Source organism: Achroia grisella, unplaced genomic scaffold (genome assembly GCF_030625045.1).
Source record: "Achroia grisella isolate CSIRO2021 unplaced genomic scaffold, CSIRO_AGI_Agris_v1 utg1086, whole genome shotgun sequence".
Classification (NCBI taxonomy): Eukaryota; Metazoa; Arthropoda; class Insecta; order Lepidoptera; family Pyralidae; genus Achroia; species Achroia grisella.
This window is the reverse complement of record NW_026712572.1, coordinates 193,064-209,889: the sequence shown is the minus strand read 5'-3', so window position 1 is coordinate 209,889 and position 16,826 is coordinate 193,064. Positions and strand designations below refer to the sequence as shown.

General features: G+C 32.2%; 1 protein-coding gene across 1 annotated transcript in view; it reads left to right on the top strand.

Annotated features, from left to right (window-relative positions):
- Positions 1–16,826, top strand: part of LOC131842848 (uncharacterized) — a 32,802-nt gene that overhangs the window by 4,294 nt on the left and 11,682 nt on the right. Inside the window, exons 3-20 of the mRNA XM_059191416.1 lie at positions 1,176–1,262; positions 1,637–1,869; positions 2,565–2,778; positions 3,466–3,558; positions 3,916–4,142; positions 4,547–4,760; positions 5,166–5,261; positions 6,366–6,592; positions 7,673–7,890; positions 9,181–9,272; positions 10,631–10,860; positions 11,269–11,467; positions 12,537–12,632; positions 13,206–13,432; positions 14,333–14,546; positions 14,785–14,895; positions 15,243–15,478; positions 16,118–16,334. Coding sequence (XP_059047399.1) covers positions 1,176–1,262; positions 1,637–1,869; positions 2,565–2,778; positions 3,466–3,558; positions 3,916–4,142; positions 4,547–4,760; positions 5,166–5,261; positions 6,366–6,592; positions 7,673–7,890; positions 9,181–9,272; positions 10,631–10,860; positions 11,269–11,467; positions 12,537–12,632; positions 13,206–13,432; positions 14,333–14,546; positions 14,785–14,895; positions 15,243–15,478; positions 16,118–16,334 — 3,231 coding nt within the window. The remainder of the gene's footprint in view (positions 1–1,175; positions 1,263–1,636; positions 1,870–2,564; positions 2,779–3,465; positions 3,559–3,915; positions 4,143–4,546; positions 4,761–5,165; positions 5,262–6,365; positions 6,593–7,672; positions 7,891–9,180; positions 9,273–10,630; positions 10,861–11,268; positions 11,468–12,536; positions 12,633–13,205; positions 13,433–14,332; positions 14,547–14,784; positions 14,896–15,242; positions 15,479–16,117; positions 16,335–16,826) is intronic.

Genomic DNA, 16,826 nt, shown 5'->3' with positions numbered 1-16,826 from the left:
CATACATATTCAGGAGCGTACTCCATAGACATTCAGATATAGCTTTCAACCCTAACTTTCATCATAATAAACGTAGACCTAGTATAGTTTGTCCAACTCAATCATCTAATCTTGCAGTAGTGCGACGGCAATATCAATATCTTGGTTCAGTGTTATATAACAAAATTAATAAGGTAGTTTCCATTTATCCACATACACTCCGCGAATCTAAAATATTGTTGTTTCAATGGCTTCAGAAATTAGATTACGACGACACTGAAAATCTCGTAAAGGTTTGAAATACATTTGAATATATATAAAAAAACTAACATCCATACCATCCAACATATATTTACACAGATACATATACTTACAGATCTATATAATAACACATCAAATCGAATTATGCTCACTACAAATCATAAACATTAAATTACATTATAGCATTCGTTCGTTCGTCTTAAGTTTTTTTTTCATCGTAATATTTTTACATACAGGTAACCTAATTAGTGAATATTGGCTAAGAAATTTGTATTTAATTTAACTTGTTTATCTTCCTAAAAGTTATGTTGTAAACGTAATCATGCATGCCTTTGCTTTGCTTTTTATTATTTTTTATTATATAAATTTATTGTTATACTACTGGAACCGTAACGCTCTGTCTTAAGGAGGTGGGCGTTGATGGCCACGACACAGTATTATTTACTAATGTGACTGTTATTGTTACACTACCCTACTTTGTAAAATATTATATATTTTTAGTTCCAATAAAAGAATTATTATATTAATTATTAATTTATTTCATTAACGAAATGTTCTCATAGATGATGGTGTTCCTTTCATCAGACATTTATTAGTGATTTTTATTGTAGCTTATAAATTATTTCTTAAGCCAGACTTTATATGAAATCATCTTCGTTGGCACATCTATCACAATTATTGCAATTGTCAAGTATAACTTAAATGGATAGAAGAATTTTGTAAGTTGAAGGATAAGGTATAGCAGTGAAATTACAGGGTACAGAGGCATGACACTTCAGTCATTCGCAGTGGTACTGCATAAGAGCAAATATTATACAACATTTAGAAATAATAACAATATTAATTTAAGTGTTAGACCTATGTAAAATTATTTATAAATAATTTTCAAAAATTAAATTACACAACCTATTACATTGTATCTGTTTATGTTTCAGATTTGGAAGTGTTGGTTTTAAATGTTATATCCATGTTTTTTTTACTGGTCGTTACCTGTAAAACTATAGATGAGTCAACAAGAGCAGGTAAGTTTCTACCACAGATCTCCTTGTCAAATTCATCATCAACAAATCTTACAAAATAAGTTCTTGTGTCGAGCTACTGGCGCGCCGTGGTTCGTTTGCAACGCCTATCTCCACCGCGGTGTGTCTACCATTAAACACTTCATGAAGGAAACGTCTTAGCGCTACTTCCACTTCGCCCAATGGCACCCAAAGCTGCTTATAGTCAGTGTGGTCGACTATACACTGAGGAGATCCTTACGCGATAAACAGATACAGATAGACAATACGTGAAACTGCGGTTGTCTTTTATACCTTTACTATATCTGTAGCTTCAATAAAATAATCTTTATCACCAAATTTCCAAAACGATAGCGCAATTTTTTTTCTTTTTACAGTAAACATTTGGCAGTATCAACGACTTAACATGACGTTACAAGGTCCAGCTTTAAGTGCGATTAATCACACACTGCAAACACAATTGCAATTGACTATCGATGATCTTGACTTGGTGGATCATAGTGATTATGCTTGTTACCGGTTACCAGAGATTCTACCTGGTCAGCCTATTATATTACCGTTCAAATGCAATGAAAATACACCCGTTGTATCAAACTTCGACATCGAAAGGGTAAGTTTTAAATATGTTATTCTATCATCTGTAACAAATATCTTTCTGTTGTTAGGCATAGGCACTGACGTAAGCATAACTTTATGCCTATAAAAGAATAGTTAACCTATTACAATACTTATTAGGGTGCTAATTATGAGTATATCATTTAATTCGAGTTTTTCTTCTCTTATCAAGCAAACCAGTTTTGGTGACAAATGATATTCGATAGTTCGTTTGAAATCTTTATAGCATGTAGCATATCAAATAATAGCTGTTCAAACGGAGTATCCGTAAACAAACTTATACTTGCAAGAAACTAATTCCTACCAACGAAATTTGAAAGTACTAAAATTTTTAATGCAGAGTATTTATTTGGTTATTAGAAGACCAACAGTTTACAATCTAATACATTAAATCAACAGTACATACCTGGAAAAAGTTAGATATAATTAACTCAAAATGAATTCATGGTATGTTCGAAACCGAAACGAATATATTTGCAGAAATGCTTACCTACATGATCGACGTAGTCCAAAGTAATAGAAATCCGACAGAGCAGAAAAACTTGCACTTCTAAAAAAATTATTGCGCTGTTTCGCAATTTCGAAATATATCCGTCGTCATCTTCAACAGCATTATCAACATCTCTCGACACTGTTACTGCCATCTTTGTATATACACCAGATAGTGATACTTAATCAACCTTTTTATAGTTTTTAGGTCCTTGGCATGAAATAGCTAGTTACTACTCAGAACACGTGATCGGTACTTGTGCTAGAACTGAATATACCATCGTTGACGGTGTGGTGAACGTGCTGAACAATTACGTAATTAATCAAGCTCTGGGCACTACACCTGGTAACGCATCAGTCATTGGCGACAATAACAGTGGAAAGTTGAATGTCTTCTTAGAAATTTCACCAGAAGGTAAATAGCATCTATACTACAGACTATAATCACTCATTCCTCAATGCTGGCCATTCTATGTATTATACGATTATAATGAGATCTATTTAAACAATATTAGCATATTGTTGAATTTAACAGAAAAAGAAAAGAATGTCATTAAATATTATGTCGTATATCTCATTAATTTTAACAAGGAACAATCTTCCAAAATACATAGTACAGAACAAAGTCACCGTCCACTAGTGTCTATAACTCTGCTCACTGCTTCCCTACTTCTAAATCATAGAATAGATATTGATTGTATAATAAGTAGTAGTTTATAAAACATTATTCGCTTTACATAACATCTTTATATGCATATTTTATCGGTATTACATCCCTAACTATCTCTTCGTCAATTCAAATAGTTTCAAAATTAATGTTATGGACTATCCCTTCTTAAGGATATTTTATTTGCTATGGTCTCTACTGTGTGCTTGACTACTCTTATTTTTGCCTAACAATAACATTCAACGATGAATGCATATGAGATTTTTTTGGTGTAATTGATTTATCTAATAAGAAAATTCAATATTTTGCAACATTAAACAGAGCAGGCAAGTAGCACAACGTAATTTAGAATTCTTAATAAATTATGTACGTGAGCAGAGTTTCTAAAATTGTATTTGAATTAAATAATTATTATTATTCTATCTATATTTGCAGAATATTTGGAAAGAGAGATTTGGATTCTAGATACGGACTACGATTATGCGATCTTATATAGTTGTGACAATTTGCCAGATGATCAATCGAGAGGTAATTAGAAAACTGTTTTATTTCTGTCCCTTACAATATTTGCCTGTTATCAAACACTAGAAACTAGAAAGGGATATTGATTTTTACTAAGCCTATTGGACATTTTGCTACTAAATGGAGTAGAATTTGTAGAATCACCTTCCTGAAATAGTGTTTCCGAACTAATACGAGACGATTGAAACCTTCAAGAAAAGAACTTATTCCTATTAAAAGACTTACAACTCACTTGCAATTTCCTTGTTATGTTGTTGGAGTTTATGGTAGACGGTAATCACTTATTGAGTATAACTATTATACTATAAAAACATCAATATCAAAAATATAATTCTTTAAGTTGATTTATTCTTTTCCTTTTAGTTTACAGTTGGATATTAAGCAGGTCATCCACACTTTCTGTTGCTTCTCAAGAAGCAGTGGATAGACACATCAACTCTCAACTAGATCTCAACAACGTTTACTACCAAGATACACCGAGAAATGATGATGACTGTTTCTATTATCCTGAACCAAACCCAGGAGAACCCGTTGTGTTCCGAGGACGATGTGGTGATGTTCCGGTCATGGCTAATTTCGATTCTTCTAAAGTACGTATTTGTTAAATAAATCAAAGCTTAAGTTTGCGCTTGAACATGAGTTGAGATTCTTGCTAAAATTAAATTCATAGATATCTTGAATAACTTTCAAATACTTTTAAAAATATGAAAATTACCTAGTCCTTTATTCGCGCAATTTTTTAATTGAATATTTAACTGGAGATATTGAGAGTCACGCTTAGACAAAAAATCCATACGATGGTGATTGTTAAATCTAATTATGTTATGCAAAAACCGGTGAGTTGATAACTGCATTTTTTTATTCCAAAAAACAACACATACCTATACATTTATTTTTAAATTTATAAAAACCAAATTCAATGATGCAGTTCAACTAATTTTCTAGTAATTACTTATTTAAGAATATATACAAGTAAATACACTTTAATTCACAGTTTTATGGATTGTGGCATAATATAGAATCATATGCAGCCAATTTCCAAACCGGTACCTGCAGTAACGTACATTATACTGCCGGCCCTGGTGGAGAAATCGGTATATTTAACACTCAAGTTATTAATCAAACTTTGGATTCAATTAATGGAATTGCTTCTGTACCTGATCCTGATGAGCCAGCTAAATTCAACCTTACACTCCCCGTCGATAATGGTAAGGCTCGGTCAGATTATTTTTAGGTAACTGGAATAACGCTGATGGCAAATATTCCCTATTTACGATAACCAAACCTACCTAACGAAAACGCCCTAACTCTAGACCTCTAGTTTCTCTAAAAAGGATTATAACTCTAATATCTATAAACTTCTAATTTCACTATCATATCTTATTGTGATATTCTAGCTATTTTTTTTATTTTAAACTTTATATGAATGGCATAATTTCGTTTCATATAAAAATTAAATATAGGCAGATCTTTTTTAAAATTTATGCTTCTTCTTATCTAAAATCTGAGTGATTCATAATTTTATTTCCTATCTGTCTTCTATTTATTAATTTCCGCACATTTTGTCCATTTAATATTACATAATAGTAAATATCAAATTTCTGGTCTTTCAGGCGTTATATCTGTAGACTATTGGATATTGGACACTGATTACGACGCTTACGCACTTGTGTATTCCTGTATTAATATCGAAGATAATCAAAGATACGGTAAGTTACAATAACAATTGTATTATATAAAAAAAAGTAATCTAAAATTATTAAAAAATATGCAAAGACTTCACCCTCTTCGTTCAAAGATATCACATTAATCCATTACTAACAGAAAATTCATTATTTATTTGTTTTAATAAATTAAAACAAATAAATAATTATTAATTAAGACAAAAGTGTGGAAACGTTATTATTTTATTCAAATCCGTCAAAAGAAACATACTTAATCAACTGCCTAATGCATGCATACCTAATGCATTAAACGTGTTCGAGTAAATTAATTTTATTTTATAATTATAAATGTTAATAAAACGTTCAAATTTATAATTAATTTCATATATAAGTTTGAACATTATTAAGGTTCTATTATCAAAGACTATTATGCGTGTGTGGGTTTTTATTGATGTTATGTATTTTATATGCATAATTAAAAAATATTAACTTTATGCACTTTCTATATAAACTATATCTTGGATTACGAATCCTTATAAAGTAATATATAAAATAGAGAGTGGACTGTATTTATTGAAAAGAAAATAATTAATGGAAAAGGAAGCAGAAATACGATTTCGACCTGGAAGAACGTCTTCCACACTCCGAACACCCCAAAGTAAGCAATGTAATACAAACTCACCTTTGCTCAGGAACGTCCAGATGTGTTGTATTGTTTAGTCGCCACGCACTCTGGAGAATATACATATTTTCATAAAAACAATTATATTATGTTAAATAAATCATTAATTATCTTGTTTTATATAGTTAAAAATACGAAGCGTCCTTTTTATTCCAGTTCTTATTTTCAATTGTTTTTTTTATTCTGTATTAGAAATTTACATGGCCACAAATAAAAACATGTGTGGCCACATGTTTTTATTTGTGGCCAGTATTACCAAGCGCCTTTTGCAGCCTGATTGCAATTTCATTTATATTTTACCTTTCTACCTTCCTACCTTTACCTTCTTTTTCAATTTTTAAATGAACATTAATTTCATTACAATGTTTTAATTTCCTGTAAAAGTAAAAGTAATACTTTGTATTTTGTTAACTATTTTGTATATCTTGCTTGTGTGTTATTGTTATTATTTGATTTTGTTATTCTAGTGTTCAGTTGGAAATTGAGTAAAACGAAATCCCTGTCAGAAGAATCACAAGAAAGAATTAATAATACAGTCAATGAAATTTCTGTATTGGATCAGCAATACTATGAACCTGTTAATCAGAGTGCAGAAGGATGTTTCTATTTCCCTGTCCCTGTGCCAGATCAGCCTGTAGTCTTCCCTGGCCAGTGTGATGAGAATATAAATGTACCAATTTTGGATTTATCAAGAGTGAGTATACGTTGATGAACTATTTTGATATTAATATTCTTCTTATTCGATACGCTCTTGACAGAACGGTCGTGTTCATTATGTGATAGTATCTAATATTATGTTATCTGTGGTGATAGTGAGAGGCAGATGTCATCCGCCTTACGAGAGCTCGCTATTTCTCCCTACTGGCGAACATTCTGGTATACTCGTGGAGTGAACCAATATTAATATATTTAAATTAATGTAATAAATTTTCCTTTTTGTTCTCTAATCAAAAACTATAAAACAAATTCTATATATGTCACTTCACTGTCTCTACCATTACCATTAAATTATGTATCCCTTTATAAATCCTTTTATTACGTATTTCTATAACAGTATATTATACTATTATACTTTTTAGCGGCTCTATGTTTTTAAACGTTAATCGCAATCAAGCTAACTTCCATGTGATGGCAAACGGCAACGATCGTATATTCATCAGAAATACTACTAGTACACGTGAGTCTTGTGGTACCCCTTATAGGACAGTTCCCTATATACCCCAAGGCAATCGTATCAGCAATACTTATAATTAATTAAGGCTAACAAGACAAACTAAATATACTTATTATACAATGCTCAAATTGTGTCACTCAACCTTACGTCCATTTGCCGCGTGTTCGATTCCTTGCACGATGCAAATTGTTGTATTCACGAGTATGGTTTATATCAGTCGGGGTATTTTTGTGTATATTATTTTCAACGCACAGCACAAACCACTGGACGGATCGGGCTGAAATTTGGCATGTAGGTAGATGTTATGACGTAGGCATCCGCTAAGAAAGGATTTTGTTAAATTCCACCCCTAAGGGGATAAATTAACGCGAGCGAAGCCGCGAGCAAAAGCTAGTTTACAAATAAAAAGTATTTAAGTATTTCTATCAATTGTCTAATATCCATAACACATACTCTGCTTTGCTTGGGGCTAGATGACGCACAGCGTCATCTAGTACAGCCTAGTTATTATCATAACTCAAACTCTAGCTAGTCGGTCAGTAGATGTCGCTGTTTGAATTATCCTGGGTAAATTATACAATAATTTTGAATTTATTTCAGTTTACTGGCATATGGTATGAAGTAGAGGCTTACCCAACAAATCTGCGACCTGGAACTTGTATTAACCACGAATATACCACGGGAACAGGGAATTCTTTGAATCTGCAGTCAGGTCACGTTGATGATCGAACCTTGCACATAGCCAACGCGACTGTGACAGCGGACCAGGAAAATAGTGGACGATTGACTATATCTATACCAAATGACGAAGGCGGTATGTTAATTTAATTAATTTGATCTATAGTAAAAATATTTAATACTGGCTGATCCGCGCCACTTGATCTGCATCACACTTACTTAACATTTATCATTATATTCGCCTAATTTACGTATAAGCTATATTACTGTAAAGTTTCATCAAAATCCGTTCAGTAACTTTTGCATGAAAGAGTAACAATCATCTATCCATACACACAAATTTTCACGTTTGTAATATTTATAAGAATATTTACATTATTCAACCTTCGTGAAATAGTTCAACTTCAGATGTTTAGTTGTAAGATGGTAACAAACAGACAGATAGAGACACTTTGGTATGCATAATATTTTTATTGTAGATCTCTCTATTACATAAAAAGAGATCTACAAACTCATATTTACAATGTCAATTTTTACTTACAATAGAACATTAATCAATTATATACAACTATTTTTTTAAATTATATGTGTTTTAATAACTCGCATGGTAAAAAATATATTCATAAGTATGGTTCTATGTATCGGTCTGGGTGTTTTCTATGTATATTTACAAAAAATGTAACTTTTTAACACGACTTAGCATAGAGGGCAGTAAAACACACCACTATTACACTGCGTATATTCGTCACCACAGTGACCAAATTTTTTTTTTTTTAATTGTGTACTTAATATATTTACCATATGTAATAAAGATATGTAACAAAGCTTATAATTAATTACATTAATAATTACATGGTAAATATACAATAAAAAAAAAAACAAAAAAAACCTAAAAGTTAATTGCTAAGATTGTCCCGTATCGTACCTGACTTAAAGGTTCCCATAACGCTCGCACATCCACGTTGAATTACTAGGGAAATCCTTTGCGCCAGATACAAACCGGAACGTCGATCATGGCCTCTGTAATCAAATTAAAATTAATATAATTCCAATACATGGGGCAAAAGTCAATCGTGATACAATTTTTCTACTAGCGACATCTGAAATGAGAAACAAACCTAGTAATTTAAACAGTATCTAAATAATATTTAGTCTGCGAATCTTACTCTTATTGAACTGTAAATATAATCTATCCTACAAATCAATGGATGCCATTAAAAGCGTCTGTTGACGATTAATTATTCAACTATAGCAACTAACCAGTATGTTTATTTACAATAATATTTCTATCAATTGTCTAGTATCCATAACACAAGCTCTGCTTAGCTTGAAGTAGATGGCGCTGTCTGAATTGTTCTGAGATAATATTATTATTATAATTCATGTATGCTTATTTATATTGTATGCATTATACTATTATTTTCAGGAAGCATAACTGTACCGTTTTGGGTAATTAGCACCGACTACGACGACTATGCTGTGATATACAGCTGTATTAATCTAAACGAGGATTACAGAAGTGGTAAGTACTTTAATTACTTTAATTATTAATTTAGCACTTTTAAGTACCTTGAATTTATTTAAGCAATTGGAATGGCAAGTTGATATCCGACCATTGCCTATATCATGTTATCATGATACAAATGGGATGAATGGCAACGCATGTATATATCGAAAATAAACATACGTTGCCATTCCAGAGAATTTAGAAGTCATGTCTTTTATTCTGTAATTTCATTGGCAGAATAGTGAGACCTTCTACCGAAACAAATCAAACTGTTTTTTAGAAACTAGAAAAATATAATAAATTAATATAGATCAAAAAAGTCAAGCTCGATTAGAGTTCAATCATGTTGTAGTTTATAATTTTTCTATTCAATCTTATTTAGTCTAACATTACACTAGCGACCCACCACGATTTCGCTTGCAAATATCTGAAAACCTATACAAGGTTTCATATTTTTTAAAACCTAAATATATTAACTATAATATTACTCTCTATTATTATTATTAGTCCACTATTAATAGTATAATAATTATACTATTACTAGTGGACTCCATATGTAAACATTATTTTGGGATTACATATTTACGTGTAGATAAAGTTTGCTTATCTAGACACAAATATGTAATCCTATAAAATAAATATGTAAATAAGTTTTATCATTAAAAATGATTAATTAGTAATATATTACAGTAGTAATTACATGTAAATAACTGTGACAAAACAATAGAACAAAATCTTAGGTAGTTAGCGACTTAAATATTGAATTAAAGGGAATTTATTTCCTTATCAAAAATAACAATGTGATGCCAAACAACAAGCTTAATTTTTTAACGTTTCTAATACCCCAGATAAGATATATAATACGTATTTATTTTATATTCTATTACTTCTTAGGTTCGATTCCTCACACGGTACAAAAAATTGTATTCATACGGTATGATTATTTGTATCGGTCTGGGTGTTTTCTATTTATATTATTTAAAAAAAAAAGTATTTATGTATTTATATTAGTTGTCTACTACCCACAGCAAATAACTCTGCTTTTAACTTGGGACTAGGTGGCGCTGTGTAAATTGTCCTAGATTGTTATTATTATATATAGAATCCTCCAAAAGTTTTATCATAAATATTACAGTGTACAGACAGCAATTCGTTATATTTTTATTAAATATATATATATTTTTTTATTTGTATATGTAGAGGTCGTCTGTCATACAGATCGTGGGTTATATGATGATGGGCTCAGGAGTCGAGAACTGTGAATGTCGTCAGAGTAATTTGTAACTGTAGAAGCTACTCCCACTTAGTACTCTCTACCAACCCCGTAAATGATATTGCATGATGATACAACAATAAATATTATTCCATGTTAGTTTTCAGCTGGAAATTGAGTAGAACAAAGCAACTATCTTCACAAGGCAATACTGCGATTGACAATGCAATTTCTAATATTGTTGTATTGAGGAACGATTACTACGAAAGGATTGATCAATCAGATGAGGCTTGCTTCTATCTGCCTCACTTGGAGGCTGGAGAACCGATTATATTACCTGGACAGTGTGATCCAAACGTACAAGTTGTACAAGACTTTAATACAGCTGATGTAAGAAAATAATCATAAAATATATTATAATAGTTTGACGACCTCGGTGGTCTAGTGGTTTAACACACCACCTTACTTCCGATGGTCGCGGGTTCGAGTATGATTGTTTGTATCGGTCTGGGTGTTTTCTATGTATATTATGTATGTATTTACGAAAAAATATATATCTATGTCTTTGTATCAGTTATCTACCCATAACACAAGCTTTAGCTAGCTTAACTTGGGACTAGATGGCGCTATGCGAATTGTCCTGAGATTATTATTAACATAGTTGTCTCCTTTTCTCCGCCTTTGCTGTTTTTTTATGCTTTGTGGAGTGTACCGTATTATTATTATTATTATATGTTTTATTTTCACACCTTTTGCTGGGTTATACATATCATTATTATTATCATTATTGTCTTACAGTTCTTAGACCGATGGTACCTGATTGAAAGCTACCATTCGGACCTCCAAACCGGCACTTGTAATGATGCATCGTATAGATTGCTCCCTAACGGCGATATTCAAATCTATAACACACAAGTCATTGATGAGACACTAAACACCGTCATTGGGACAGTAATCCCTATTGCTAATGGGAAGCTACGAGTGGAGTACGAGGGAGGTTAGTATTTTTAATAATCTTCACGGTTCCAATACAGGACAGGATAGTTAGAAGTATTTTGTTCATTTCTGATATTTTTCATTCTACTATTAGGATGTGTGAGACCAATATTCAGTGCTGAACCTGACCACCTCTACTGAACCTCCTTTATAAGTCAACAAATTCCCACTATTATTGGATCTACCATATCGCCTCTGAATGAGTCGTCATCAGGCGATGAATAGAGTTCATATATAGCTTGGAAGCATAGTGTTGATTATTTAAGTCGAAGTCTAGTCGCCGAAACCGATTTGAGAATTTATAAACATTTGTTTGAAAATAGCACCAATCATTTCTTTCTCATTGTTTATGACTGTATATGCATTCTGAATGTGACGTTATAATACAAAATAACTGGATATTCCAAACTAAACTTGAATAAATATTATATCCATTTTACGGAGTATATTTTGATTCCAAGTTAGCAGATTTAGACACGAACCTATTTATTTTTTTGGGATTAATTAGTTTAATTTGGTTTGTTTGTCAAGTCTTTTGAATATATTTTATTAAAATTAGGACTTAGTTTGGTAAAAGATTTGAACAAATACAAGTCCAGAGAGCCTAACATTTGCTATGGTAAACTTTCCTTGCCAAATTATCACACTTGTCACATAGGCCGTCGAGGCCTCCAGCCAGTTTAGCACTTCGCCGTATTTCCGATGATCGTGGGTTCGTTTCCTCGCACGATGCAATATTATATTCATGAGTATGACAGTTTGTATCGGTTTGAATGTCATCTAATGTATATATAAAGTATTTTTATGAGTTGTTTAGTACCTATATGTTTAGTATATAAGCTCTGCTTAGCTTGAGATTAGATGGCTCTATGTGAATTATATTATATTATATAACAAATCATATCAATGAAATAAAATAAATACATATAATGACTTCAATTCAAGTCTATACTGAAACTAATTGCTCATTTGTTCACAATTCTTAATTAATTATGAATATATTTTACTTTTCATTAATATTTATTGTTTGACGTGTACGTAAAAGTGTTTTATATTCATTATTTTTTCAGTTGCGGATCCTATTGAATATTGGGTCTTAGACACGGATTATACTTCTTACGCCCTCATTTACAGCTGTGTTAACATTAATACTGATACAAGAAGAGGTAATTTTTTTTATCGTATACATATCTTAATAATATTATAAACGCGAAAGTTTATGAGTATGGATGTTTGTTACTCTTTCACGCAAAAACTACTGAACGGATTTTGATGAAACTTTACAGTAATATAGCTTATGCATCAGAATAACACATAGCTATATTTTTTATTGAAATATACGCGGGAGAAACTGCGGGCACGCCTAGTTACCTATGAAAACATTTGTGATGGTAAAAATTAAATATATTCTTTTAAATTTTACCTTATACTTTAATTACAAAATGTCTCTTGTGTTCAAGCAAACTTACATAAGATTTTTTTTTACAATTTACAAAACAAGAAGTTTTTTTACAACTATAATCATAATTTATTTTCGCATTTATAAACAATATATTATATCATATGCATTTGTGAAAAGCTGTTCATTTTTATTTATTTGTTCTCATTCTCAATTGAATCTGTATACTGAACTGAACGGTAAAATTATAATATAAAATATTTAACGTTCATGAGCGCCTAAAATGAATTGAATTTGATTGATCATTGTGTATTTTCTAATTTGTTTATATTTCTACTAGTTTGGAGCTGGAAATTAGGTCGCGACAGATACCTTTCCGATGACTCTATAGCATCCATAAACCGCACAATGGAAGGAGTGAATGTATTGCATTACCGCTACTTCCATAGTATAAGTCATACTTCCGACGATTGTTTCTACTTCCCCGAAATCACCGGTGAACCAGTGTTTTACAGAGGGCAGTGTGATGAAACCATATCAGTAGTGGCAAATTTCGATCCAGTGCTTGTAAGTGGACATTAAAATTTACCTGGTGAAGCTATATACTTAATAAATACAATTCTGAACTTAGTTCACTACTGTTTACAATTGTATATGGTTTGATTCCTCGCATGGTACAAATATTTTTATTCATGAGTATGATTCTTTGTATCGGTCTAAGTGTTTTCTATAACTATTATGAAGGTAGTTACAAAAACAAAATAATTAAAAAAAATCTATCAAAAGTATTAATTTCATATTTCTTATCCTGTAATTTCTTTACATAGCATAACGAGAATCTACATCTAATCTAAATCTTCTAAATTTATACATATAACTCAAAGGTGACTGACATAGTGATCTATCAACGCACAGCCCAAACCACTGGATGAAATTTGGCATGCAGGTAGATGTTATGACGTAGGCATCCGCTAAGAAAGGATTTTGATTAATTCTAACCCCAAGGGGATCAAGTAGGGAATGAAAGTTTGTATGAAACTTTGTCAATTTTAAACCGATCGGGCTGAGACTTTGCATGCATAAAGCTACTATGACGTAGCCATCCCCAAAGAAAGGAAACAAAAGTAGAACCGCAAAAACTATATCTACGTAATAATAATACTTCTTAACGCGAGCGAAGTCGCGGGCAAAAGCTAGTTTTATATTTAAGATAAAAAATCGCCGCCACTGTTTATTCACTTATATCGTTTAAATGAAACAACTTATTTGAATGCAGTTTCAGCAATAGATAGAGTGATTCAAGAGGAAGATTTATAGGTATATACATAATGTTTATATGTACAATACATGCGTATTATAGAATAGAACAAGCCAAGAAATTCAAAGATTTGTATTGTTGTTGTAATTTGTAATGCCTCTGTGCGAATAAGAGAATAAGAGTAAATAATAAAAATATTATTCTTACAGTACGCAGGCCGATGGTATTCAATACAAAGTTATCCAATAGAATTCCAATACGGCACTTGTCTAAGTACAGAACACACATTGGACCAAGCATCAGGAAGCTATGATTTATACTACAGTCAAATTCACTTACAAAGACAAAATATAATGAATGCAACAGCCGCTATAGACAGCGATGGTACAGGCAAATTGAATGTCTCCTTCCCACTACCTGGATGTAAGTACCACAATATCTAACCTAATAAATATGCTGTTTTAAAATTTTCTTCATCTTTCTACACATTATACAAACCCGTACCGTCGACGGTCGATCACCACTTACCATAGGTCAATTGATTTGACATTCCATTATATAACAAAAAGAAAATTATAAATCAAGTGAGATCACAAATATATTATATTTGTGTATACTATTTTTATATCCTCCATGCTTAATCCATTGCTGTATTTTTTAGATATCTATCCGGCAGTGGATGTCGTTATTCCATACTGGATCTTGGACACTGACTACGATAATTACGCATTGGTGTATTCTTGCGACAACTTTAACAATGAATATATGCGAGGTAAGAAGCTAGGATTGTATATATTAAAACTGCCAATTTAGATATAAATAGACATAGAGACGAACTTCTTAGCATTCCATGGAATCGCCGTGCGGGTGCCAGGTCCATTGTGTGGCAGAGAGGTAAACTCCAGTTCCCGGGACTTGTGATCCGTGTGTGGGTTTAAGGAGCTTCTTCGCCGACATACGTCAACACTCGCCTTTACCGCTCGTGTTTCATTCCCTGCCCAGCCAAATCTGGTAGGAGCCTGCTAGTACTGCTTTAGATACACGTTCTAGAACTTACTGCAGTTCTATACAGGCCAAGATAATATATATAGTACATCATTTAATGGTTTTTTTTTTCAGTGGGATATTGGAGATTAAGTAGAAACAAGACTCTGTCACCAGAATCCATCGCAGCCATCGAGAGTGTCACCAATAATTTAAAAATTTTGGACGATAGATATTTGATCACTTGGGGTCATGATGATGAAAATGACGATTGTTTCTTCTACCCTGAATTAACCGACGGTCAAGTTATACAGGAGGGACAGTGTGCAGACAATGATATAACCGTTGTAAGCGGATTCGATCCAAATCAGGTAATAAAAATATACCTTTACGATTATTAATCCAGATAGGATAGTCATTGTGAACGCTACACACTTATAGACATTTCGCTCATTTGAACGATGCAGCTTTTTTGTATATATATTAAATTACACAATATATTATACAGTCCACAGCTATTATTCATAAATCAATAATGACGAATAGTCCGGCTCGAAGGACTATTGTTGTCATAGATAGCTCAAAACATCAATGGACAGCCATTTAAGTTTTTATTTGAGCTATCCGGGACATATATAATGGTCCTTCGCGCCGGTTCTTTATATGTTGATGATTGTAATTCGAAAACTGTTACTAAATTACTAGTAGTTTAGACTTTCAAATAATGAATGGGTTAAGTAAGACGCAGTAACGACTCCGCAATACTCGGTGATGGTCCGTAGATACATTAAACAAGCTAGTCAAGTCCGGAATTAATGCTTTTGTATAGCCACAACATTGGAAAACGGTGTGTAAAAGACACAGTACAGATCAGAAATTTACACAATAAGATGGTTTATTCTGTAAATTTCTGATCTGTACTGTGTCTTTTGCGCACCTTTTTCTAATGTTGTGGCTATACAAAAGCATTTCTTAAATTGAAAGTTCTTCTGTAATACTTTACTTTTCAGTTCAAAGGAGTTTGGCACGAACTTGAACGGTACCCATCGAAAATCCAAATTGGAGAATGTTTAGAAAGTGACTTCATATTAAATACAACGAACAGTTTTAACGTTATCCAAAACCTTGTACGTAATGAACGACTGAAGACTTACACCGGACAGGCTTTAGTAGCTTCAAATGGGTCTGGAGTGATCACTGTTGAACTTAGGGATGAAACCGAAGAAGGTCAGTGTTTTTTATGAAATTCGAAACAAAGCGACAGCCAAATGGTTATAAAGTCGTATCCGTTGCTTAAGTACATGAATATGGCGCACGTCATAAATATCTATACATGTATAAACTAGCAATACCCGCGACTTCGTCTGCATATAATAGTGACTTGAAAGCCTAAGAAAAGTTTCATAGCTCACTTTAAAAATGTAAATTCCTCCATACAATCTTGCATATCCCCTTTTAACCTGTACAACCTTTTTTCGCATTAAAAAGTAACTTATGTTCTTTCTCGAGGTCTAGACTACTTGTGTACCAAACTTCATTTAAATCAAGTCACTATTTTTGGCGTCAAAGCTAGACATACAGATAGACAGAGTTACTTTCATATTTATAATATTAGTAAGGATAACTAGAATGGCAAACTAGTTGGTAGTCCACCTTGGTAAGTGATACACGTCGCCAATATACATGAACAAAGCTACGAATGTCACATTATCATGTGAC